The sequence below is a fragment of the Panthera onca genome, chromosome B2 (genome assembly GCF_046562875.1).
Source record: "Panthera onca isolate mPanOnc1 chromosome B2, mPanOnc1 haplotype 2, whole genome shotgun sequence".
Taxonomy (NCBI): domain Eukaryota; kingdom Metazoa; phylum Chordata; class Mammalia; order Carnivora; family Felidae; genus Panthera; species Panthera onca.
Window position 1 is genome coordinate 94,092,180 of NC_138343.1, and position 22,320 is coordinate 94,114,499.

The 22,320-nt window shown below is 40.2% G+C and overlaps 1 protein-coding gene and 1 pseudogene across 5 annotated transcripts in view; both read right to left on the reverse strand.

Annotated features, from left to right (window-relative positions):
• HACE1 (HECT domain and ankyrin repeat containing E3 ubiquitin protein ligase 1) overlaps window positions 1–4,632 on the reverse strand; it is a 122,175-nt gene extending 117,543 nt beyond the window's left edge. For 4 of the 5 annotated variants that reach the window (XM_060616278.3, XM_060616275.3, XM_060616274.3 and 1 more), the window contains exon 1: window positions 4,318–4,632. In XM_060616278.3, the coding sequence (XP_060472261.1) occupies window positions 4,318–4,393 (76 nt within the window). In that variant the 5' untranslated portion in view covers window positions 4,394–4,632. Of the gene's footprint in view, window positions 1–3,774; window positions 4,154–4,317 lie in introns of those variants that run through there. The other variant, XM_060616276.3, reaches the window with a different exon arrangement.
• An 8,103-nt stretch (window positions 4,633–12,735) lies between these two features.
• Window positions 12,736–13,003, reverse strand: LOC132666468 (apolipoprotein C-I-like; annotated as a pseudogene).
• Window positions 13,004–22,320: the final 9,317 nt, after the last annotated feature.

Sequence of the window (22,320 nt, forward strand, 5' to 3'; positions counted from 1 at the left end):
AGTTCTATTATTACCCCCATTTTGCAAATGAGAAAACTGAGCACTACATTAAGTAACAAGCTGGGTGATGGTGTCAGTAAGGGGCTCAGTTCAAACTCAAAGCTGGCTGAGTCCACAGCCCTTACAGTAAAAACCTTACAGTGCACCCAGTATACTACATACAGTAAACAAAAGGCCTACATACTTATTCTTTTACGCACAATACACTCTAATTTATTCTCTTCTATTTCAATTTTTTTGTTAATGCTGACTGCAATAAATTATTCTCATTAACTATCAGTGAGTCACCACCTGGAGCTGAAAAACAGGGCACTAAGCCTCCCTTGACATGGCAACATTCTTTCTCTCTCATATGATACACGCCCTAATAAACATCTGAACTTCCAAACCATGACAATTTCATTAAGTCCCTCCATAATAAAGAAAGTCACAAAAAGGAAATACCCTTATTTTGAATTTAAATTTTTAAGTCAAGTTAGTACATAATTTTAAGTGACCATGAATGAGCATCATAAGGTTCACATGGGTTTTATTTAAAGGGTATTTATTTAGGTAAAATTCAGATGTAGATCTTACTTTTTAAGTCACATATAACCTTATAAAAATTCAGTCCACATACACTAAAAGTATGAGGAAATAAATATAACCACAACTATGATGCTAGAAGGAGACTATCCAGGAAATAGTATACTATGAAAGAAGAGAACAGGGGCGCCCGGATGGCTCAATCAGTTGAGCATCTGACTCTTGATATGGGCTCAGGTCCTGATGTCAAGGTCATGGGGTTGAGCCTGCTCGGGATTCTCACTCCCTCTCTCTCCACAGCTCACTCACTCTCTCAAAAATAAATAAGTAAACATTACAAAAAAAAAAGGAAAGAACAAAATTTGTTGTCACATGCTTCCTTCTCCACCCTCATGAAGACACGTTAAGAATTAGGCATATAAAGTTTTCAGAGTGATAAGAAGAATTTAATCTCAGTTTATCAGATATGGTGACCATTTTGATCAATTGATAAAGCTCCAGAACTCTACAACTAAAAGGAAATCCTTTAAGAACAGGGAGCTCAGGTTCATTATATTATTTACAATTTCTCTATAAAACCATCAAATGGGAGTGATTTTTTAAAAAGTGATAATCACAGGGCGCCTGGGTGGCTCAGTTGGTTAACAGCCAGACTTCAGTGCTCTCTTCAGCAGCACAGATACTAAAAAGAGCCAGACTTCAGCTCAGGGCATGGTCTCATGGTTCGTGGGTTCCAGCCCCATGTCAGGCTCTGTGCTGACAGCTCGGAGCCTGGAGCCTGCTTCAGAGTCTGTGTCTCCCCCTCTCTCTGCCCCTCCCTGCTCACATTCTGTCTCTCTCTCTCTCAAAAATAAACATTAAAAAATATTTTAAAAAATAAAAAATAAAAACTGATAATCACCCTAATCATCATTCAAATATATGCTAATATGGGTTCAAGTTCTATTATTTTACTAAACAAATTCACTGTAAATTCAGTAGTTTAGGACTATTTTTTCCACATAAACAAACAATATAAACCAATTTTTTAACGTCCACTGAGAATCCACATCCCTAAAGTAATTTCTTTCTCTACACTTCCTCTCTCACAAGAATATTCCAATGTTAGCCCTGCCCAGGATGACTGAACAACCTGCACTCCATTACTTAGTGGTATTACTTAGTGGTGATACTCAGGTTTTCATCATCCCAAGGAAACATAAATGTGTTCTACCAGAATCCAGTTTCAGTAAATCAAATATGCAGTTTAATCCTATGCAACAAAGTTAATTTTAGAGTAAAAGGAGATTAAAAACTTTCCAACCTTAATATTGTGTTCCAATTAGACGTTTATTAATCACTGAATTCTAACATGGCAAAATTAGTACAGTATCTGATTATTTTCTAAATTTAGAGAGATCTCAGGACTTAATTCTGCAGCTTTTATTTTTTTATTTTTATTTTTTTTTCAACGTTTTTTATTTATTTTTGGGACAGAGAGAGACAGAGCATGAACGGGGGAGGGGCAGAGAGAGAGGGAGACAGAATCGGAAACAGGCTCCAGGCTCCGAGCCATCAGCCCAGAGCCTGACGCGGGGCTCGAACTCACGGACCGCGAGATCGTGACCTGGCTGAAGTCGGACGCTTAACCGACTGCGCCACCCAGGCGCCCCCATTCTGCAGCTTTTAAAATGCAAGCACAACAAGCTGGATTTTTGTAACCAGAATGCAATACATACACGCACACACACACACACACACACACACACACACACACGCGCGCGCGCGCGCGCGTGCACGCACACATATATTACATACTTGAAAGAGCCAAGCTCAGAAAATTCAGAAAGATACATCAGAACTTAGGGACAAAGACAAACTAAAGGAACAAGATGAACAAATTATTACAATGAAACAGAAACAAATGTAAGCAAGATGCCACTTTTGCCTAGCAACATGAGAGAATGTTTTAGTTTTACTTACTACTCTAGTTTCCAAGGACTCTAGACCATTGGTGAAACTTTCTATGGGAGGGTGAAAACTCAGAGCTTTAAAAATGTCGATGTAATTAGGTCTATAATTTTTCTCCCACTTATTAATCCTAAGGAAATATTTAGAGGAAGGCTAAGACTTTAAAACTACAAAGTTGCTCCTCATAAAATCTATTATCAAAACAAAAATGAGAGTCAATATTTGTTACATGTATCCTATGACATGCTGCAAAGTCATTAGGCATATTTAAAGACATAAAAAATGTGATATTTCCTAAAAGCAAAAGACTATATGCAGTAGGTTCTTAATTTGATTTGATAAAGAGAAAAAAACACTAAGAAAAGGAAATAAAATACTAACACTTTATTACTAAATGGTAGAATAACAGATTTTTTAAATTATTCTTCTTGAAATTTTCTACAATGAAAATACATTACTTTTCGGAGCAGGATACATTATCAAAGTCTTCTAAATCATATTTGTGTAAAATATGGTGGAATTTAAACTAAGCAACACAAGTGCCTGGTTAATTCAACTGTACGTGCTGTGTTCTTCATCAGCCTACGCCAATAATTTGTGGAAAATGAGTGAGGACAGCACCTAAGAAATGGACTCAAAGTAGAAGCTGGAAAGAAAACACAGAATGTAGAAGTTCAAGCTAGAAGTCTAGTTACTGACATCATTCATTATTTTCAGCCAACTACTTCATACTAGCAGAATATCAAATAGAAAATCATTTTTCAGAAAGTCACACAAATCATCCCTATTCTTAATCCTAAATAGAGACTAGGGGGGGGGAATTTTTCGTGAAAACTACCCCCAAAGTCCTCAGTCCCACATTTATTTGTTTGATGACTCTCTCCCAAGGTCCCCTTCCATAACCTACAAGTCACCTCTCCGGCAGCAATTCAAAAAAAGTTCTGAAAAATGAAAGATACACTAATACAACCCATTTTAAAAAATTACCAGCCATAACCTCCTAACCCTTCTCTCGCTGGGCATACAGAACCGAAAGCCTATTAGACGCAGCACTGCCATCTCCTGCTGCCACTAAACGGTGGGAATTCATGAGGCTGCAAACAACAGTTTTCTCACCTCCTTTATTGCTAGTGCTTTACCCATTCTGAAACCCTGGCACAACGAACTAAAATCCCGGAACTACAAGGGTCATGCCTTATTCCTCTCTGGGGAAGGTCCTCGACTCACTCTTAAATCTGATGAATAAATGAGGGCAGGCAGGCACGCCACTATATTTTTAAAGTATACACATATACATACCTGCATACACAAACAGTACTTTAAGAGTACAAGTGTGGTATCTGACACCCTTTTATCTGTTTACCATCAAAATACAACAGTGCTCTACATTTCCGAAAAGAAAAGAAAGGCTACTTAATTCTCGCTCTGCAACTTAAAGCAAATAATACTGTTTTGATGCATCTCTCTACCCCCAACTAGCAGCGACTGTAAAATGCCCCACAACTGTAATGTTTTCTGGATCCGGGTCTCCGCCATCCGACTGAAATTTCTGCCCCTTTGCTAAAACCTTAAATCGACAGTCGGGAGAGACTTCGGTCTTGCTTCTTCCAGCACCAGGGCCCCGCCGAGCCCAGACCTCCCGCAAACTCCCATCTGCCAGGGCGGGAGCCGCGGGCGAGGGGCGGCCGCGGGTTCCAGCCTGGCCCCTCCCAGCTAAGGAAAGTAACTGTGGGCGTTTTCTCGGCTTCGGCTCAGTTTCTTCACCCGACCCAGCCGCGCCCCAGCCCCGCCCTCCGCCCCCCTACAGCCGCCCCGACACCGCGAGCCCCCTTGCCCGCTCACCGTCGGGCAGCTCGACGGTGCGCGCGCGGCGCAGCGAACGCGTCAGGCGGTTGAGCTGCTCCATCGCTCTCTCCATCCTCGGCGCGCCCTCCGCGCACACCCCGCCGCGCCGGCGGCCTCCGCGCCCAGCGCCCTACATCCCGCCCCGGCCCGTTCGGCGGGAGGAGCCACCGGCTCGCCCCGGCTGACGCCCGGGGCTGCAGGGGCCGCTCAGGGCCGCGTCCCCCGTCCCGGGACCGGAGACTGCCGGACCGACCGCTGACGGGGCAGCCGCGGCCGCCGATCGCGCCCTTCCTGCCACCGCCGCGGCTTCCCTCCCGGATTCGCACGGCCTTCTGGGAACGGTAGTTCCGAGCCGGCCGACCCGCGCGCCTGAGGCGGAGCCACGCTGGGCGCGCCCGTGGCTCTGCGCCGAGGCCAAGCCGACGCTGGGGTAGAGTGGTGAGGGCGGGAAGCCTGGCCAACACCGGGCTTACCGCCAAGTTCCTGGAGAGACTTGCTGGGTGGCCCCACGCCCTCTCTTGCCCTCCAGAGTTGTACAGGAGCAGCTTCTTTCAATTCTGTCACTCCCCTATATGGCAGATTGCGGTTCTGCGCAGTTCTTAAGTCCTTCCTCGCCTTCATCCAAGTTTGGGTACATTTGGTTTCCAGATACATGAACTGTTGAAATAGTGTATGTTCACATGTCAAATTTAAAGAAGAACGAAGTCAAACAAATGCAAAGTAGGATACACCTTTTCTCTCAACTATTTGTCTCCCCATTGGGACAACTTCGTGAGGGCAAATCACGAACCTATCTTGCATCTTGTACTCCCGTACTTGCCACGGCACCTGACACAACGATGAAACCTTAAGGAAGATACAGATGATGACATCCTGAAAGAAAACTTTGGTTTCTTTAGTACACTGCTGAAGTTGAAGGTGACAATAGATACCAGTGGGGAATCCAGACTTTGACTTTATGGCTTGCAAAAAATTTGACAATACCAACAAAGTGTGGAAGAAATGAATTATGACGAAATCAGTGGGGGAAAAATCATTTTTGTCAGCTCTGCACTGAAGTTGAGCACAAGCCAAGGTAAAAACAGAAATTTGAGCAGCTGAAACATGGAAGAATGCGATCCAGGTAAATCCGAGCCTGGCTAACACCACTGACAATGAAAAAGTTAAGGGAGGAATTTTCTTTTCTCGGACGCTGGAGTAATAAAGAAGCAAAGAGCTTGGACTTTCTCAGTTTCTCCTTCCTCAAGAAGCAAAGCTGTCCCTGCAATGAATGGGCACATAGGTGTTAATGTTACATGTTGGCTGAGCCAGAGAAAGAGTCTCACCTGCCTGTCCAGGATATGCAGGGGCAGATGGTGGCCAGCATGGTGTTCTCTGCCAATGCCCCCCCTAAATTAGTTCTAAACTGCAGCTGTTGGTCACTTTTGCCAGCAGTGCAACAGGCTCAGGGCAGACCTCCTAACTAGCTGGTTCAGATGAGACCTAAACCAGTCTAACAACAAGATTGGGAGGTCAAAGCTTCAAAGGAATACCAAATGCTACAGCCCAGTCTGGTCCATGCCCAACCCTTTGCAATCTGGTTTCCACTGGAAATGCTTCAGCCTTTGTTGGCCTCCCCACTCCATTCAGAAGATGAAGACCACTATTGTACAGAAGCTAACACCTCAGTCCCTGTTACCACCATTACTCCCTAAGCTGTCACTCCCATTTAAATTACTTCCAATGTCCTGAGGGCACCAAGCCCAAAGTCTGGGTACACTGGCAGGAGCCCCTAGTAACCTCCATAGTGGGCATTGCTCCCCATGCTGGTCACTATTCACCACAGGAGCAGAAGATGCTGGAAGAATGCTGCTATAGATTGTCAGATCTAAATTCTGCAACATGAGGCAGTTTCTCAAATAGCTCTGCTCCAAGATGTATGAAACTACAGTACTATGATAGGCTTATCACCTCCTATCCAATACAACTTTCTACAATGATAGAAATGTTCTATAATCCGCACTGTCTAAAATAGTAGTCACTGACCAAGTGGAGGTACTGAGTGCATGAAATGTGGCTAGCACAAGTGAATTTTAAATATGTATTTAAATGTAACTAATTAAAGGGGTGCCTGGGTGACTCAGTTAAGCATCAGACTTAGGCTCAGGTCATGATCTCACAGTTGGTGGGTTCTGGCTGGCATCAGGCTTTGTGCTGACAGCTCAGAACCTGGAGCCTGCTTCAGATTCTGTGTCTCCCTCTGCCTCTGCCCCTCCCCTGCTTGTGCTCTCTCTCTCTCAAAAATAAATGAAACATTTTAAAAACACACACACACAAGGGGCGCCTGGGTGGCTCAGTCTGTTAAGGGCCTGACCTCGGCTCAGGTCATGATCTCGCGGTCCCTGAGTTTGAGCCCCGTGTCGGGCTCTGTGCTGACAGCTCAGAGCCTGGAACCTGCTTTGGATTCTGTGTGTGTGTGTGTGTGTGTGTCTCTCTCTCTGCCCCTCCCCTGCTCATGCTCTGTCTCTCTCCCTCTCAAAAATGAATATTAAAAAAAATTTTTTTTAAACACACAATACATATAATTAATTAAATTAATAGTTTAATTAAATTAATAGTTTCTATTAAATAGCCATATATGCCTAGTGGCTACAATGTTGAACAGGGCAGTTTATCACACCAAGGATAACAAAAAACACCAAATAGTTTTCATAGGTTATTAGCTAAAAAACTGAGGATGTTCTCACTTGTCCTGTGGAAGTCAACACCAAGAATCTCAAATGGAAAAACTTAAAAGGTCATTTTGTATCATAAGTTCCGTTATTAAAGAATAGAGGTTTTTACTTATAAGAATCCAGATTTTTCTGGGGCGCCTGGGTGGCGCAGTCGGTTAAGCGTCCGACTTCAGCCAGGTCACGATCTCGCGGTCCGTGAGTTCGAGCCCCGCGTCAGGCTCTGGGCTGATGGCTCGGAGCCTGGAGCCTGTTTCCGATTCTGTGTCTCCCTCTCTCTCTGCCCCTCCCCCGTTCATGCTCTGTCTCTCTCTGTCCCAAAAATAAATAAAAACGTTGAAAAAAAAAATTAAAAAAAAAAAAAAAGAATCCAGATTTTTCTGTGGCCCATTTTAACATTTGGAAGAAGAAAACAATCAATTTGACCAAAAGCAGGAAGAGAACAGGGGAGGAAAAAGCAAAGAATAAAGAACAGTCACTGTAAAAACAAAACACAAAAATCAGATCCACGGCCACAGTCACAGAAAATATAAACAGACAAAACCTAATGGTTAAAAAACAGAAGTCTTGATTGTATGAAAAGGTAAAACAAAACAGCTATTTGCTATTTCTAAAAGGCCACCATTTGCAGGAGACCGCCATTTGTAGGAGGAAATGGGAAAAAAGATACCTAATAAATTTTTAAAAGCTGTTGTTATGTTTTAGTCCAGGTTATCCAGAGACACAGGACCAATAGGATATGTGTACATATGTAGAAGGAGATCTACTATAAAGTGTTGGCACATGTGATTATGGAGCCTGTCCAGCTCAAAATCTCAGTGTGGGCAGGGAGGCTGGACACTCAGGAGAGAAGATGGTGCAAATCAAGTGTGAAGGCAGTCTGCCAAAGAATTCTCTCTTGCCAGTCCTTTCCTTCTATTCAGACCTACAAGAGATTGGATGAAGTCCACTCACGTTATAAAGGACAATCTGCTTTAGTCAGAGTTCACTGATTTAAATTTTAACTCATCCAAAAAGATCTTCCAAATGGACACATAAAATTAACTGTCACAAACACTATTAACATTAGCAAAATAACCTTTAGAGCAAAAAACATTATTAGAGTCAAAGAGACTACCAAGAAGTTTATAATAGTCCTGAATCTACACCTGACAACAGAGACTAAAAATAAATCTACACTTGACAGAATAACAAAAATAAGTTCCACCACCAACGGTAGATTTTCAATACCCTTTTCTCTGAAACTGATAGAGCTAGAAGAAAAAGATGGGTAAGGAGATACAAGATTCAGAAAATTGAAACACAATCCTTATCAAGGACATGTGTGAAACATTCACTCTCCTAACATAGAGGGGATACACATTCGTTTAAAGTACATAAGTTACAGGGCGCCTGTACTCGGCTCGGTAAGCCTCCAACCCTTGGTTTCATCTGAGTTCATGATCTCATGGGTTTGTGAGTTTGAGCCCTGCGGGGGGCGCTGCGCTGACATGTTATATTTACAAAAACACAAAGGGCACTAGTGCTTGTCTTCAAAACAGCCTCAATCAGGAGGCAACTAAGGAGACCATGAGAGAAGCCAGGCTAGGGTAGTGTGCAAACTGCAAGGAATGAAGTGTACAGAGGCAGCTATCAAAGGAAAACAAAGCAGGCTGCAAGTCAAGGAAGGCAAGGGACAGAGGAGCCAGAAAAAGGAACTCTGGAGACTCTGGAGCCACAAGAAACAGCCACGGGTCTCATTAAGCCACACTCTCTCATTCAGTATACAGTCAACAGAATTTTTAAATTAAAGTTCAGGATCCTATACTTGCCCTGTTGAATTTCAGCTTTGAATACTGAGGCCCGTATTGTATCTGCAAAGATCTTTTTGGATCCTGCATCTACTAATCAGGTGTTTAGTATCCTTCTGTGATGTATATCATGTATAATGTTGACAAACATCTCTCTATAGAGATTTAAGTCAGGTAACAGTGCTGAAACATTATCTTTAATTCATTAATGGGCTTTTTTGGAGAGAATGTTTCATACTCATTTATGAGTATATCTAATTATCCATCTATTGAAAGCCATGTAAAATGGTTTTAGCCCAATGCAGAGGCCCGTGTGGTAAGGAACTGAGGCCAGCCTCTGACCACTGGGGAATTGAATCCTGCCGATAACCACATGAGTGAGCTCAGAAGCAGAAGCTTCTCTGGTCGAGCTTTCAGATGACCCCAGCCCTGGCTGACATTTTGAAACTTTGTGAGAGACTGAAGCAGAGGACTCATCTAAGCTGCACCCTGACTCCTGACCTACAGATATCAAGATAAGAAATGTTGTTTTAAGCCATTTTTTTAAAAAAAGTTATTTTAATCCATTCATTTCACCTCTGGGAATGTAGCCCAAAGAAATAATCTGAAATAAAGACAAAGATTAATAGGTAAATATACTCATTTATTCATTCAAAAGTATGTGTTGAGTGCGTCCCATGATCTAAGCACTATGCCATATATCTTAAATAATATTTTTCAAATAATTACACTCATGGATATATAAGTACAAATAAAGATAGATGCTCTGAAAGAAAGGAAAACCATTCTGTGGTAGACTGAGGACATCTAGAAAGGATTTCCCAAGAAACAGACTTTTAAGCTAAGAATCAAAAGATGGATAAGAGAGGGGCGCCTCGGTGGCTTAGTAGGTTGAGCATCCAACTCTTGATTTTTGGCTCGGGTCATGATCTCACAGTTTGTGGGATCAAGCCCAGGATCAGAGCCTGCTTGGGGTTTTCTCTGTCTCTCTCTTTGCCCCTCCCTTGTTCATGCACACGTGCCCTCGCTCTCTCTCTCTCAAGATAAAATAAATAAACTTTTTTAAAAAGAGCACAATTTAAAAAAAAAAAAAGACGAATATGAGGTATCTATGCATAGGAGAAAGGCTGGTGAGGAACATTCTGGATGGAGAGAAAGGTATTTGCAAAGATCCTCTGATGCATGAAATGTTTAAGAAACCTAAAGAAAGTTATCTTTCAGTTATGTCGCTAAAAGCTATGTAATAAAAGGGAGTACACTGAGATGAAACAAGAGAGGAAGAAGTTCACACAGGGCTTTGAAAGCCATGGTAGGGCCTTAACTGTAATGGCAGTGGAAAGGCATTAGAGAATTTTAAGCTGGTGGGAGTAATGTGATCAGATTGGTCTTCAGAAGGAAAAGTCTCTCCACCTAAAGTATGAAGAATGGATTAGATTCATGGTAGAGGAGATAAGAAGAGCTAATTAGGAGTACTAGTTAGTTTAAGTGAGAGGTAATTGTCTTTTGAGCTAGCATGATGAGTCTGTAAGTAGAGAGTACAGGATGGATTGAGAAATATTTTGCTGATAAAATCAATAAGAACTGACGATCAATCAAGATGGGAAATGAGAAAGAGAAAAGTGGCTCATGCAATTGCATGTATGATAGTACCCTTCCCTGGAACAGAATAAATACACTGGAATAGAACCAAGTTTAGAGGAGGAGATCATGTCGTGAAGAGTTTGAAATGCCTTTGAGGTAGTCCAGTGGGGATATCAGGTACATATAGAGCTATTCTGGGGTAGATAAATATTTGGAGATATCACTGTACAGATGGTGTTTGAAAACTAAGTTAAGAGCAAAAAGTAGAAAAGTAGACTTAACTTTTCTGAGATTGATCCCTGCAGGTTGACTTCCTGGAGGGGAAGCTGTCTTCCTGAAAGCTCAGTGGAAAGTGGGTAGATAAATCTGAGTGGTAAAGGTAGTCTATTCCAATAGAATATTGAGGTGTTGGATCAGGGTGTGGAAGGAGCAAAGGGTAATACAGAGGTAGGTGAAGTGGGATGGGGGGTTGAGAGAAAGTTTTCTGTTTCCAAGTAATCAGATGATTGAGGATATTCCAGAGAAAAAGGAAAGTGTTAGTGCATTCAGGCTGCTATAACAAAATCCCAGAGAGTGGGTTATTTAAACAACAGACATTTATTTCTCACAGTTCTGGAGATAGGATCATCAATATCAGGGTGCCAGCATGGCCTGGTCCTGGTGACACCCTTCTCTAGGTTGCAGACTGCTGTTTTCTTGTATCCTCACATGGCAGAAAAAGCTAGAGAGCTCTCTGAAGTCTTTTCATAAGGGCACTAATCCCATTTTTGAGGCATCATCCTTATGACTTAATCATGTCCCAAAGACCCCACTTCCTAATGCCATCACTTCAGGGGATAGAAATTCAACATATGAATTTTGGAGGGACACAAACATTTGGTTCATAATAAGGAATAATCAGTGATGTAAGATCTAAAGCGCAGGAAGCTTTGTAAATATATTAAATAAGTAAGCAAATAAATAAATGAGAACTGCTTCAACAATAAGAAAATCATTCAATAAATCGTGGTATGTTTACACAATGCAATGTTTTGCGGCCATTAAAAATGGTGAGTATGAAGGTCACCTGGGTGGCTCAGTCGGTTGAGCATCCAACTTCTGCTCAGGTCATGATCTCATGGTTCGTGAGTTCGAGCCCCAAATTAAGCTCGCTGCAGTCAGGGCAGAGCCCAATTTAGATCTTCTGTCCCCCCTCTCTCTCTGCCCCTTCTCTGCTTGTGCTCTCTCTCAAAAATAAATAAATCTTTTTAAAAAAATGGTGTGTATGAAAAAAGGATAGCATTGATCCCAAGTTAAGGTGGGAGGGGGGCTATGGGATGGAAGTCTAAGTGACAAGGGCCAGAGATCACAGGGAGACTTATCACTGTATATATACCCTTGTAAATCTTTTTAATTTTGACCTCTATGAATTCTTTTTTTTTTAAGTTTATTTATTTATTTTGAGAGAGAAAGAGATAGCACAGCAGAGGGGCAGCGGGAGAGGGAGAGAGAATCCAAAGCAGGCTCCATGCTCAGTGCTGAGCCTGACTTGGGGATCCATCTCACAACTATGAGATCATGACCTGAGCTGAAATCAAGAGTTACATGCTTAACTGACTGACCCACCCAGGTGCCCCATGACAATTCTTATAACAAGAATAAAAATCTCATTTAAAAAAATGTTTATTTATTTACTTTGAGAAACAGAGAGAGCAGGGAGGAAGAGAGAGAATCCCAAGCAGGTTCCATGCTGTCTGCACAGAGACCGGTGCAGGGCTCACTCATGAATTAGATCATGAACTGAGCTGAAACCAAGAATTGGATGCTTAACCGACTAAGCCACCCAGGTGCCCCTATGAATTCATTTCTTATTCAACACTGTGAAAATAAATTCTTATTCAACACTGTGAAAATAAACAAGTGAATAATTTAAAACAGTAAGAAACAACGATATACACAAAAAGTATTAATAGAGTGGGCACTGTGGTTGCCCTGAAAGCTTTCTGTCTCCCCATTCTTTTATGACAATCCTTATTTAACTTCTTTTCCAAAGTAGAGGATTTTTAAAATTTTATTAAGGAATATAATTTTACAAAAAAATAAGGAAAATAGTAAAATAAAACCTAATATACTCATCATCCAACCAATCTTGTTTTGTCAATGTTCTCATTTTTACTCCCCTACCTTCACTCTGGATTACGTTTTTTTTCCCCTTCTATGGGATTTTTGTTGGTGGGTGGGGGTGGACATGGGTATCATCAAGTCCTGGGCACAGGAGCAGGGGTGTGGGAAATTTTGGAGCACCCTCCTAGGGCACAGCCACAGAGGAGAGGGGCAGGCGGCTCTCATTGTATTCAGGAGAAAGTAATTGTGAGTCTCTCCTTCCCTTTGTTGAAAGTCTTGGAAAACCAGTTCTGGGTCTTTGCAGGAATGTCGTTCTGCTTGATGCTCTCAATGGCTTCCCAGGGCCTTGTCCTTCAGAGCTTTACCAAACTCCTTCAGCTTATCCAGGATGAGCTCCAAAGTGCTGGAGGTTTGTGGGGCTGCCTGGGCCAGGGCTGGGCCTTCCAAAACCAAAGACAGAACCACCACCAAAACTGGGAGTGACAGGATGAGACTCATGGCTGGGCTGGAGGGGCCCACTGGATCAGCCACAGGACAGCATGGGGTCACACTGGACTACTTTAATGTACATTCAGACATTCTAGCATTTTATCTGTAAACATTTCTCATGTATCTTTAAAAGATAAGGGCTCCAAAGAATAATTATACTACTATTATTATATATAAAATATTTGCAAAAATACATTGATACTGTCAAATATCCAGACAATGTTCAAATTTTCTGAATTGTCTTAGACATAACTTTTTAACTGAAGTTTAGTTCACAGACAATGTTATATTAGTTTCAGGTGCACAACATAGTGATCTGATAATTCTACACATTACCCAGTGCTTGCCACTGATAAGTACAGTTACCATCTGTCACCATACAACTTTATTACAATATTATTGACTATATTCCCTATGCCGTACTTTTCATCCCTGCGACTGATTTTATAACTGGAAATTTGTATATCTTAATCCCTTTCTCCTATTTTATCCACCCCCCACCCTCCCCTCCACTCTGGCAACCACCAGTTAGTTCTTTGTAGTTATGAGTGTGCTTTCATTTTACTTGTTTGTTCATTTGTTTTGTTTTGTTTTCTAGATTCCATATATAAGTGAAATCATATGGTATTTGTTTTTTTCTGTCTGACTTATTTCATTTAGCATAAAACTCTCTGGGTCCATGTTGTCATGAATGGCAAGACTTCACTCATTTTTATGGCTGAGTGATATTCCATTGTATATAGATAGATAGATAGATAGATATCTTAGACATTTTTAACAATTGGTTTATTTGAATCAGCATCCAAATAATGCTCACATATCATATTTTGTTGATATGGCTCAAAAAGTCTCTTTTATTCTATAGGATCTCCTTCTTCTTCTTTTTCTTTTTCCTGAACACTTATTTATAATTTATAATTTCATTCAGGTGTCCATACTTCTGCACAGCCATGTGCTGACTCCATCCCTGAGTCAAGGGGCATGTGGCTCAGGTGTAATCTCATCCCAGGCCACTATTGATAGTCAATAGTTCATAATTCAGACCAATGAAAAATAAGCTACCAAGAATTGTCAGGAAAGAAACTTCTTCACTTTTCTAAGGAAGCCTCCAGAATTCAAGCACTTGTGCATGCTCTCTCCACACCCCAGCCCCCTTCTCTTTCTCTATTATCATATTTATGGTAAAATATTCCTCCTAAGATCAGGAATAAGGCAAGAATGTTTGTTTTCATCACTTCTTTTCATTATACTAGAATCCTAATCAGTGAAAACAGTATTGGAGTAATTTGATACTCATTTGGAGAAAAAAAAGAAACCCAATCTCTATGTCACATCACAGACAATGATGTGACACATCAGTCTGGGGAGGATCATAAATCTGCACACAAGAGCTAAAACTATGAAGCTTCTGCAAGAAAATATAGGAGACTATTTTCATGACCTTGAAGAAGGCAAAAACTTCTTATATAGGACATATAGGACATTGAAAGCAAAAAAGCATAAAAACAAATATTCGATGCTAGTCTTCAATATTAAAAACTTAAGCTCATCAAAAGATACCATTATGAAAATGAATGGAAAAGAATTCATTTTCATGCGAAAGAATACTTACAAAGCATATATCTCATAAAGAATTTCTTTCTTTTTTTTTTTTAAGTAAGCTCTGTGCCCAATGTAGGCCTCAAATTCACAATCCCAAGATCCCCAAGATGTCAAGATCTCAGGCCACCCCACATAAAGAATTTCTATATGGAAAAACTCCTACCATTTAAAGTACAACCCAGGGGGATGCCTGGCTGGCTCAGTCAGGAGAGCATTCGACTCTTGATCTCAGGTTTTCAGTTCAAGCTCCACGTTGTGTGTAGAGCTTACTTAAAAACATTTTTTTTAATAAATAAAAGACGACCTGGTAAATTGAAGATGTTTGTACCATAATACTCTCAGAAAATATACATCATCCATGGAATAGAAAGACATTCTAACATCTCTTATGACACATAAAGCTAGTGACTTTTAACAAAGCAAGAGCCTTCTTCTCTAAGACTAAAATGAAATAATATGGGGATAAGGTATTAAATGTTCTCCTTTCAAGATGACACTCATCCTTAATATATGGGGGAGAATTAGTCCTGGAAAACCCCAGCTGTATGTAGTAAAATAATTTTTTTGAGTCCCAACACTACAAATATTAAAAAACATGTACATTAAAAATTCATACCTAACTCTATGAATTCATAGCACAATAGATACCATTCTCTTCCCACATACCATCCATGGGAAGTACATGCCAACATCAGCTATTCCTCATGGATATAAATTGCAAGGTACTAGAACATTCTTGGGAGTAGATTATTGAGAGCATGCATGACATTTAGGATTAAAAATGTATTTGCTCTTGGGGGAGGTGTAAATTACGGGATTTCCACAAATCATATAAATTGTGATTGTGTAAAGTAGGAGATTTTGGCTACAACTAAAATAATTTTCAGCTTAAAACCTTCATAAAACTGTTACAAAAATTTCAAGGTTTATGCTAATATTAAAAGCAGTGCTATGTCTCCCAATGTGAGGCATTAGGATCTAACGAACAATGTCCAAAATGAGACTCATAGTGAGAATTTAAATTTTTTAAGCCTTTAAAGCATTTGCAGAAGTCTCTGAATTTCATGATAAATGAAATTGAAATCAATAGACCTATGAAAGAATTTTCTGAATTTCATAGTAAGTTTAATGAGCTCAGTGATCACTTGAGAGCATGAAAGATCATGTTTCCTACCAAAAAATAATAGTGTCCAGAAAACCAGTATCATTGAACCTGTGTATATTTGAAACCATTTTACATGTATTGTTTTTTTCCACTTCAGTAAAATTCTGCCTGTTTAAAACATTCAGTTTGGGGTAGATAAAAGATTTTTCTGAATTCATTTCATCATCAGTAACTTAGTCCCAAATTCAATGTAAACAAATATTTACGTGCAAGGTGGGTATACAATAAAGAATAAGCTTTTTTTATTTTACTTTCAAGGAGTTCAACTTCTGGAAAGAATGTTCTGTCATGTAGAAATATGATAGTAACACATGGCAAACTGTGGAGAGCTCTTCACATTGTGTCAAAACTCTGGAGACATGAGGGGGAGAATCATTACCTCATAGTAGGGAAGGGGTGGAATCAAGGAAATGTTCATGCCTGAAAGGAGGTCACATTAATACACGAGGAATAGAAATAAGCAGGACAATCTGATTAACAACAAATAATAACAGCTGATAATTGTTGAGCATTAATCACTGATTTAGCTGAGGCTTACGGGCAATTGGAGAATTAAGGCTAACATATGTTAGTCAGATTTTAGTTAGCCTTGATAGTGGGTGTGGGAGCTAGAGGCCAGTTCTATGAGCAGTGAGAAACGACATAATTAGATAGTAGAAGAGAGTGGCAACAGCTGAATGAGTTAAGAGACCCTACAATTATATAGGCGAGTGGAAACAAAGCACCATATTAAGGTGGTAGTGAAGGAAAAAGATGGATTTGGACCGCCATGGATTGACAAGAGGCAGAACTGAGATCAGCAAGAGTTAAAGATGACTCCAAAGTTAGTGGTGGTCAGGAGTAAGTTCTTTTGAGGGAGAAAATCTTGTTCAAGAGTTAAAACTGGGGCGCTTGGCCAGCTCAGTCGGTAGTAGTGTGTGTGACTCTGGATCTCAGAGTTGTAAGTTTGAGCCCCGTGTTTGCTGTATAGATTACTTAAAATAAAATCTTCTTTTTTTAATTTGTTTTTTTAACGTTTATTTATTTTTGAGACAGAGAGAGACAGAGCATGAATAGGGGAGGGGCAGAGAGAAAGGGAGACAGAATCAGAAGCAGGCTCCAGGCTCTGAGCCATCAGCCCAGAGCCCGATGCGGGGCTCGAACCCACGGACCGCGAGATCGTGACCTGAGCTGAAGTTGGAGGCTTAACCGACTGAGCCACCCAGGAGCCCCTAAAATAAAATGGTTAAAAAAAAAAGTTGTTAAAACTCTCTTACTATTTATATGCACATGCTGTGTCCTAACTCCAAATCATTAGACTGCAGAATCTGAAGAGCTTTATCAAGGCTGAGTCTAGAATATGGGATGATCTTACGCTAGACACATTTAATAAATGCATCTGTCATTTAAGTTCCACATTCATATCAGTTGTGTTTAATTTACATAAAGTCACCTTAAATCACCATGAAGAAAATTGGTTTGTTCAGCATTTCTTCAAGGCAAATCATGGAGTGAAAAGGTAAAAACTCTAATATGCCAGAGTAGACTGGTTTAAGACCGGGAATGGAGACATTCTAGTGCTGGCAATAATACCAGAAAACTGTGATTCATTCAAACTGTATGGTTTCAAGTTTCTTCGTCTGCAAACTGAGATTTATTAATCAGGACTTTTTCAGTTTCAAATGACAGAAATGTGACTTCATCCAGCTTATGTTAAATAAAGAATTTATTAATACAATAGGATTATTGTATTGTGGACTGCCAGAGGAGGAAGCACCATTAGCACTTTCTCTGATCCCTATCCGGTTTATCTTTCTAAAGAACAACCTGAAACATATCACTTTCCACCTCAGAACCTATGTAGTTTTCTCCACTTTCCATAATTTGAAGTCTAAACTCCTAAGCATGGTGTTCAAAACCTGACAGAGTCCGTTCTCAAACAGCCTTTTCAGGGTTCTTTTAAAAAAAATTTTTTTTTAACGTTTATTTATTTTTGAGACAGAGAGAGACAGAGCATGAACGGGGGAGGGTCACAGAGAGAGGGAGACACAGAATCTGAAACAGGCTCCAGGCTCTGAGCTGTCAGCACAGAGCCCGACGCGGGGCTCGAACCCACCGACCGCGATATCGTGACCTGAGCCGAAGTCGGACGCTTAACCGACCAAGCCACCCAGGTGCCCCAGGGTTCTTTTAATAATTGCCTGCATGTATTGAGCCCTGACTGCAACCAGAATTTGTCCTAAAGGGAAACAAGCTGGGATTAGAATTCATGGATCAACCCCTACTAACTGTGTGTCTTGAAAAAAAAACTTCCTTAGCCCCTGGAAAATGTCATTTTCATCATTTGCAAAATGTAAGTAATTATAGTAACTGTCTTATTTCACTTATTTCATGCTGTATTTCACGGTAGGAAACATGGTCTCACATCTTTCAGCTTTCCTTGATGGCTCATTTTCAGACCAGGGTGCAAGGCCAAGCTATTTAAATAGGCTGCTCTCTTAGGAACCATGTACTTGAGAGATGTAGTTCCCCCCAAAATAAGAGCCAAGAAATGCAAAATAATTTGGCCAATACAGAGCATGTGGACTTACTTATTTGATTGTAAAAGTCTGTGTCTGGAAGTAACATCTTTATTTGGCACCTCCTTGACAGCTATTCTTCAAAATGTTAAAATTTTTTGCTTCTTTTGTCTGTACTGCCAGCCTGGCATTTACCTCCTGAATCTTTCTTCATTTTTAGGATAGCCACAACCCCAACAATTCTCAATTAATTTAATATCTTAGCACTCATTGCTTTTAGGAAAACAGGCAAGCTGAAGTGATCTAACAAATTGATCCTCCACCATAGCCACGGTGAAAGACTGTGCCCCCTCCCTCACCACTCTCCTGCCCCAAACTGGCCATTGGGGACAGAGTTAAGAATACTTGATCAGCCTCACCATCCTGAGCCTTGGGAGTCGTGGATTTCCTGTTATTTAAGGAAGAGCAGAGCTTGATCTTACAGCTTCATTTTACCCAGACACATATCACAGCTCCAAAGTCCTTATTTAATCTCAGCTCCACCTAATTAACCATTGATTTCTGTGCCCCAACCTGCTTCCTACCTAATGCCACAGTTCTAGTTTAACACCTGCATTTCAACATTTGGGGTAGTAGTTCTTCAAACTACATCTATAACTTAGTATGCCTATCGCATTCACAAAGGCAGTGTTTAGCTTCATATGGAAATCCTGGCAGAAAAACAATAAAGATTGTTGGATCTATCTTTTCTTCACAATTACTTAAAGTGTGCATACCTGGAAATGCAAATATATAGATTTAGAAACAGAATGTAGCAAATCTTGGACATTTACCAGTGCTTTCTTAGCTGATCACGAAATCAATTGGAAAGGGCTGATTTTTTTTTTTCATCTTCCTAAAAAATCTATACAGAATCTTTAGTTTCTCTCTCTGAATTTCAACACAATACAGCCAGTTATGCTTCCTGGGTCATTGCCAAGAAAGATTTGATGGGGATGGGGGCAGAAAGTAGATAAAGGGGGAAGTGGGTGCTCTAGACTGGATGCCTGAGAAATAGTGGGGGAAGGGGAACTCATCTGCATTCTTACATTCAGACTCAGTGACACTTCCTGTTAGAGGATTACATGGCTCTGACCCAGTCATTTTTGGAAGGAATTCCTAAGAGCATGAAGGTAGAAGAAGTCAGATTTTCACTGAGAGACCAACATCACCATGTACTACTTACAATGATACTCAGACAAGTGCCACTAGGCTGACACTATTCTATTACAGTTATTCTATTATAATTACTGAATAGCTACTATACTAGAGCTATACTAGCTAATCTGGACTATTTTTATAATTGGGTTGATTATAATTTCAAACATTTTTAGAAGACGTTATCAGACTGTAAGACTAAAAGAAATAGTCTTTTATCTTTTTGACATCTCTTTCTTTCTCCAAATCCCTATTTTACCAACAGATGAAACAAGTGCAGAGCATTGTGTTTCATGCTAAAAGCGATCATGAGAAATATAAGTGTTATTCTAATCTATAAAAGACATGGCAAGTGAGAACTGGTGGTGGAGATAGGGGAGAGGTCAAATACATGTCAGAAGACAGATTAAGACATGCACATTTTAGGGGAGCCTGGTTGGCTCAGTTGGAAGAGCATGCAACTCAATCTTGGGGTTGTGAGCTTGAGCCCCACGTTGGGTGTGGAGATAACTAAAAAAATAAAAATAAGAAACTTTTAAAATAAAGACATGCACGTTTGAATTCACTGGACACCTTTTTATTGTTTATTCTGTTCCAGGTGCTGTTGTAGGTACTGGGGGTATAGCAATAAAGAAGACAGATAATATCCCTATCCTAGTAAGGAAAACTGAAAATATGAAAATAAAAATGAATAATATGAGGGGCACCTGGGTGGCTCAGTCAGTTAAGGGTCCAACTTCAGTTCAGGTCATGATCTCACAGTTTGTGAGTTCAAGCCTTGCGCTGGGCTCTCTGCTATCAGCACAGAGCCCACTTTGGATCCTCTGTCCTCCTCTCTCTCTGCCTCTCCCCTGCTCACATGCTTTCTCTCTCAAAAATAATAAAATAAACATATAAATAAATAATGATATGATATTAGCTATTTAAAAGTGCTGAAAAAATGGCAGAAGGAACAAATAGAAAAGAGCAAATGGAAATGCTCTTGGTGTTTGAAGAATAACACAAAGCCCAGTGTAATTAGAATACCGTGAGCTGGGGAGAAAGTATAGGAAATAAGTTCAAAGAGGTATTGGGGTAGGTAGACATAGTCTGATGAACCAAATGGTTTGAACCAATGGGGTGATAAAATCTCATGTATATTTTTAAAATATTTGTCTAGCTACTGAGTAGAGAGGAAACTGTAGGAATGCAAGAACACAGGCCAGGAGGTCAGTTAGGTAACTGTCACAACAATTCAGTAGAGGAATGGTGGTGGCTTGAACCAAGAGTATTTCAGTGAAGGTGGTGAGATATGGTGTGTTTTGAGAATTTGCTAGTGCATAGGATAAGGGGTTTGAGACAGAGAAGTCAAGAGTCTAAGATTTAGAACCTAAGGACTTTGGCCCAAGTTACTGGGTGACTGAAGTTGCTATTTATGGATATGGAGGACACTGGAGGAGGAGCTGGGTGGGGCAGGGAGGAATCAAGAGTCCTTTATGTTTGAGATGTTTATTAGACATCTAAAAGGAAATGTCAAGTAGAAAGCTGGATAGATGAGTCTAGCAACGAAGAAAAAGGTCAATACCAGATACATTCCATTTTTTACCATATTTACATTGCCTACCTCATCAGCATTGAAGTATTAAAACCACAGAACTGAATGAGACTCTTCAGGATATGACTTTAAATAGCGAAATTTGAGAAAATAAGCCATGCAACATTTACAGATAGGAAAGTATAGATACATTTAGCAAAGCAGTCTTAGAAGGAGGAATCAGTGTGAGTTGGTAGACCAGAAGTCAAGTGAAGGAAGTATTTAAGTTTCCCTGAGAGAGTAAGAAGTCTGAACACTTACTACTGGATTAGGCAGCATAGAGGTCATTTGTGTTCTTGGTAAGGGTAGTTTCATTGGAGTGATGAGTGTGAAACCCAACTGGAATGGGTTTAATGAGAAAGGGAACGTCTTTCCTATATCACTGAAGATAGAGTTAATTTATATAGCTCGTTTAAAGGACAGTTTTGTAATAGCAATCAAAATTCAAATGCACATATCTTTGACCTAGCAATTCAACTTAGAATTTATCCTGCAAATATACTTGGATATGTGCAAAATAACATATGTAAAGGTAATTTTTAAAGATTATAGTAAAATTTATGTAACAAAATTTACCACCTTAACTATTTTTAAGTGTATTATTCAGTGGAATTCAGTACATACACCTTATTGTGCAACCATCACCACCATCCATTTCCAGAACATTTTTCTACAGAACTGAAACTCTGCACCCATTAAACAATAATTCCCCATCCCCCGTCCTTCAGCCCCTGGAAACACTGTTCTACTTCCTGTTTCTAGGACACAGAGATGTTTTTTGACCACCATCTTATATAAATTAATAGTTTTAAATTAATTAAACAAGGAAGCCATTAGACTGAGGTAGTTCTAATGCCTCAGCAGACTACATAAGAAAATCAGATACTAAGCCTGTAAATGTCTCAAGGTTAAGAAATCAAAACCTAAGGACAACCAATCACTAGGCAACTAAGCTTTCCCAAATAAGGGAACCATTTAAGCTACAAATAATTTCCTTGCTTTGCTTCTATGTCTTCTCTATAAAATGTCTTGCCCCTAACTCCTGTCTGTAGAGCACTTCCAACCACCTCCAGTTGGATGCTGCCCAATTCCAATAGATTTTTGCTCAAATATACTTTAAAATTAGAGTACACTTCAATTTATCTTTTAACCACACCCATCCAACTCCTCCTACCATTTTCTAAATCCTTTATCCTGTTTTATTTTTTCTTATTATATTTATCTCCACCTGATACATGTAGTTATTCACCTGTCTCCCCCCTCCCCATTAGAATGTATGCTCCTTGAGGTC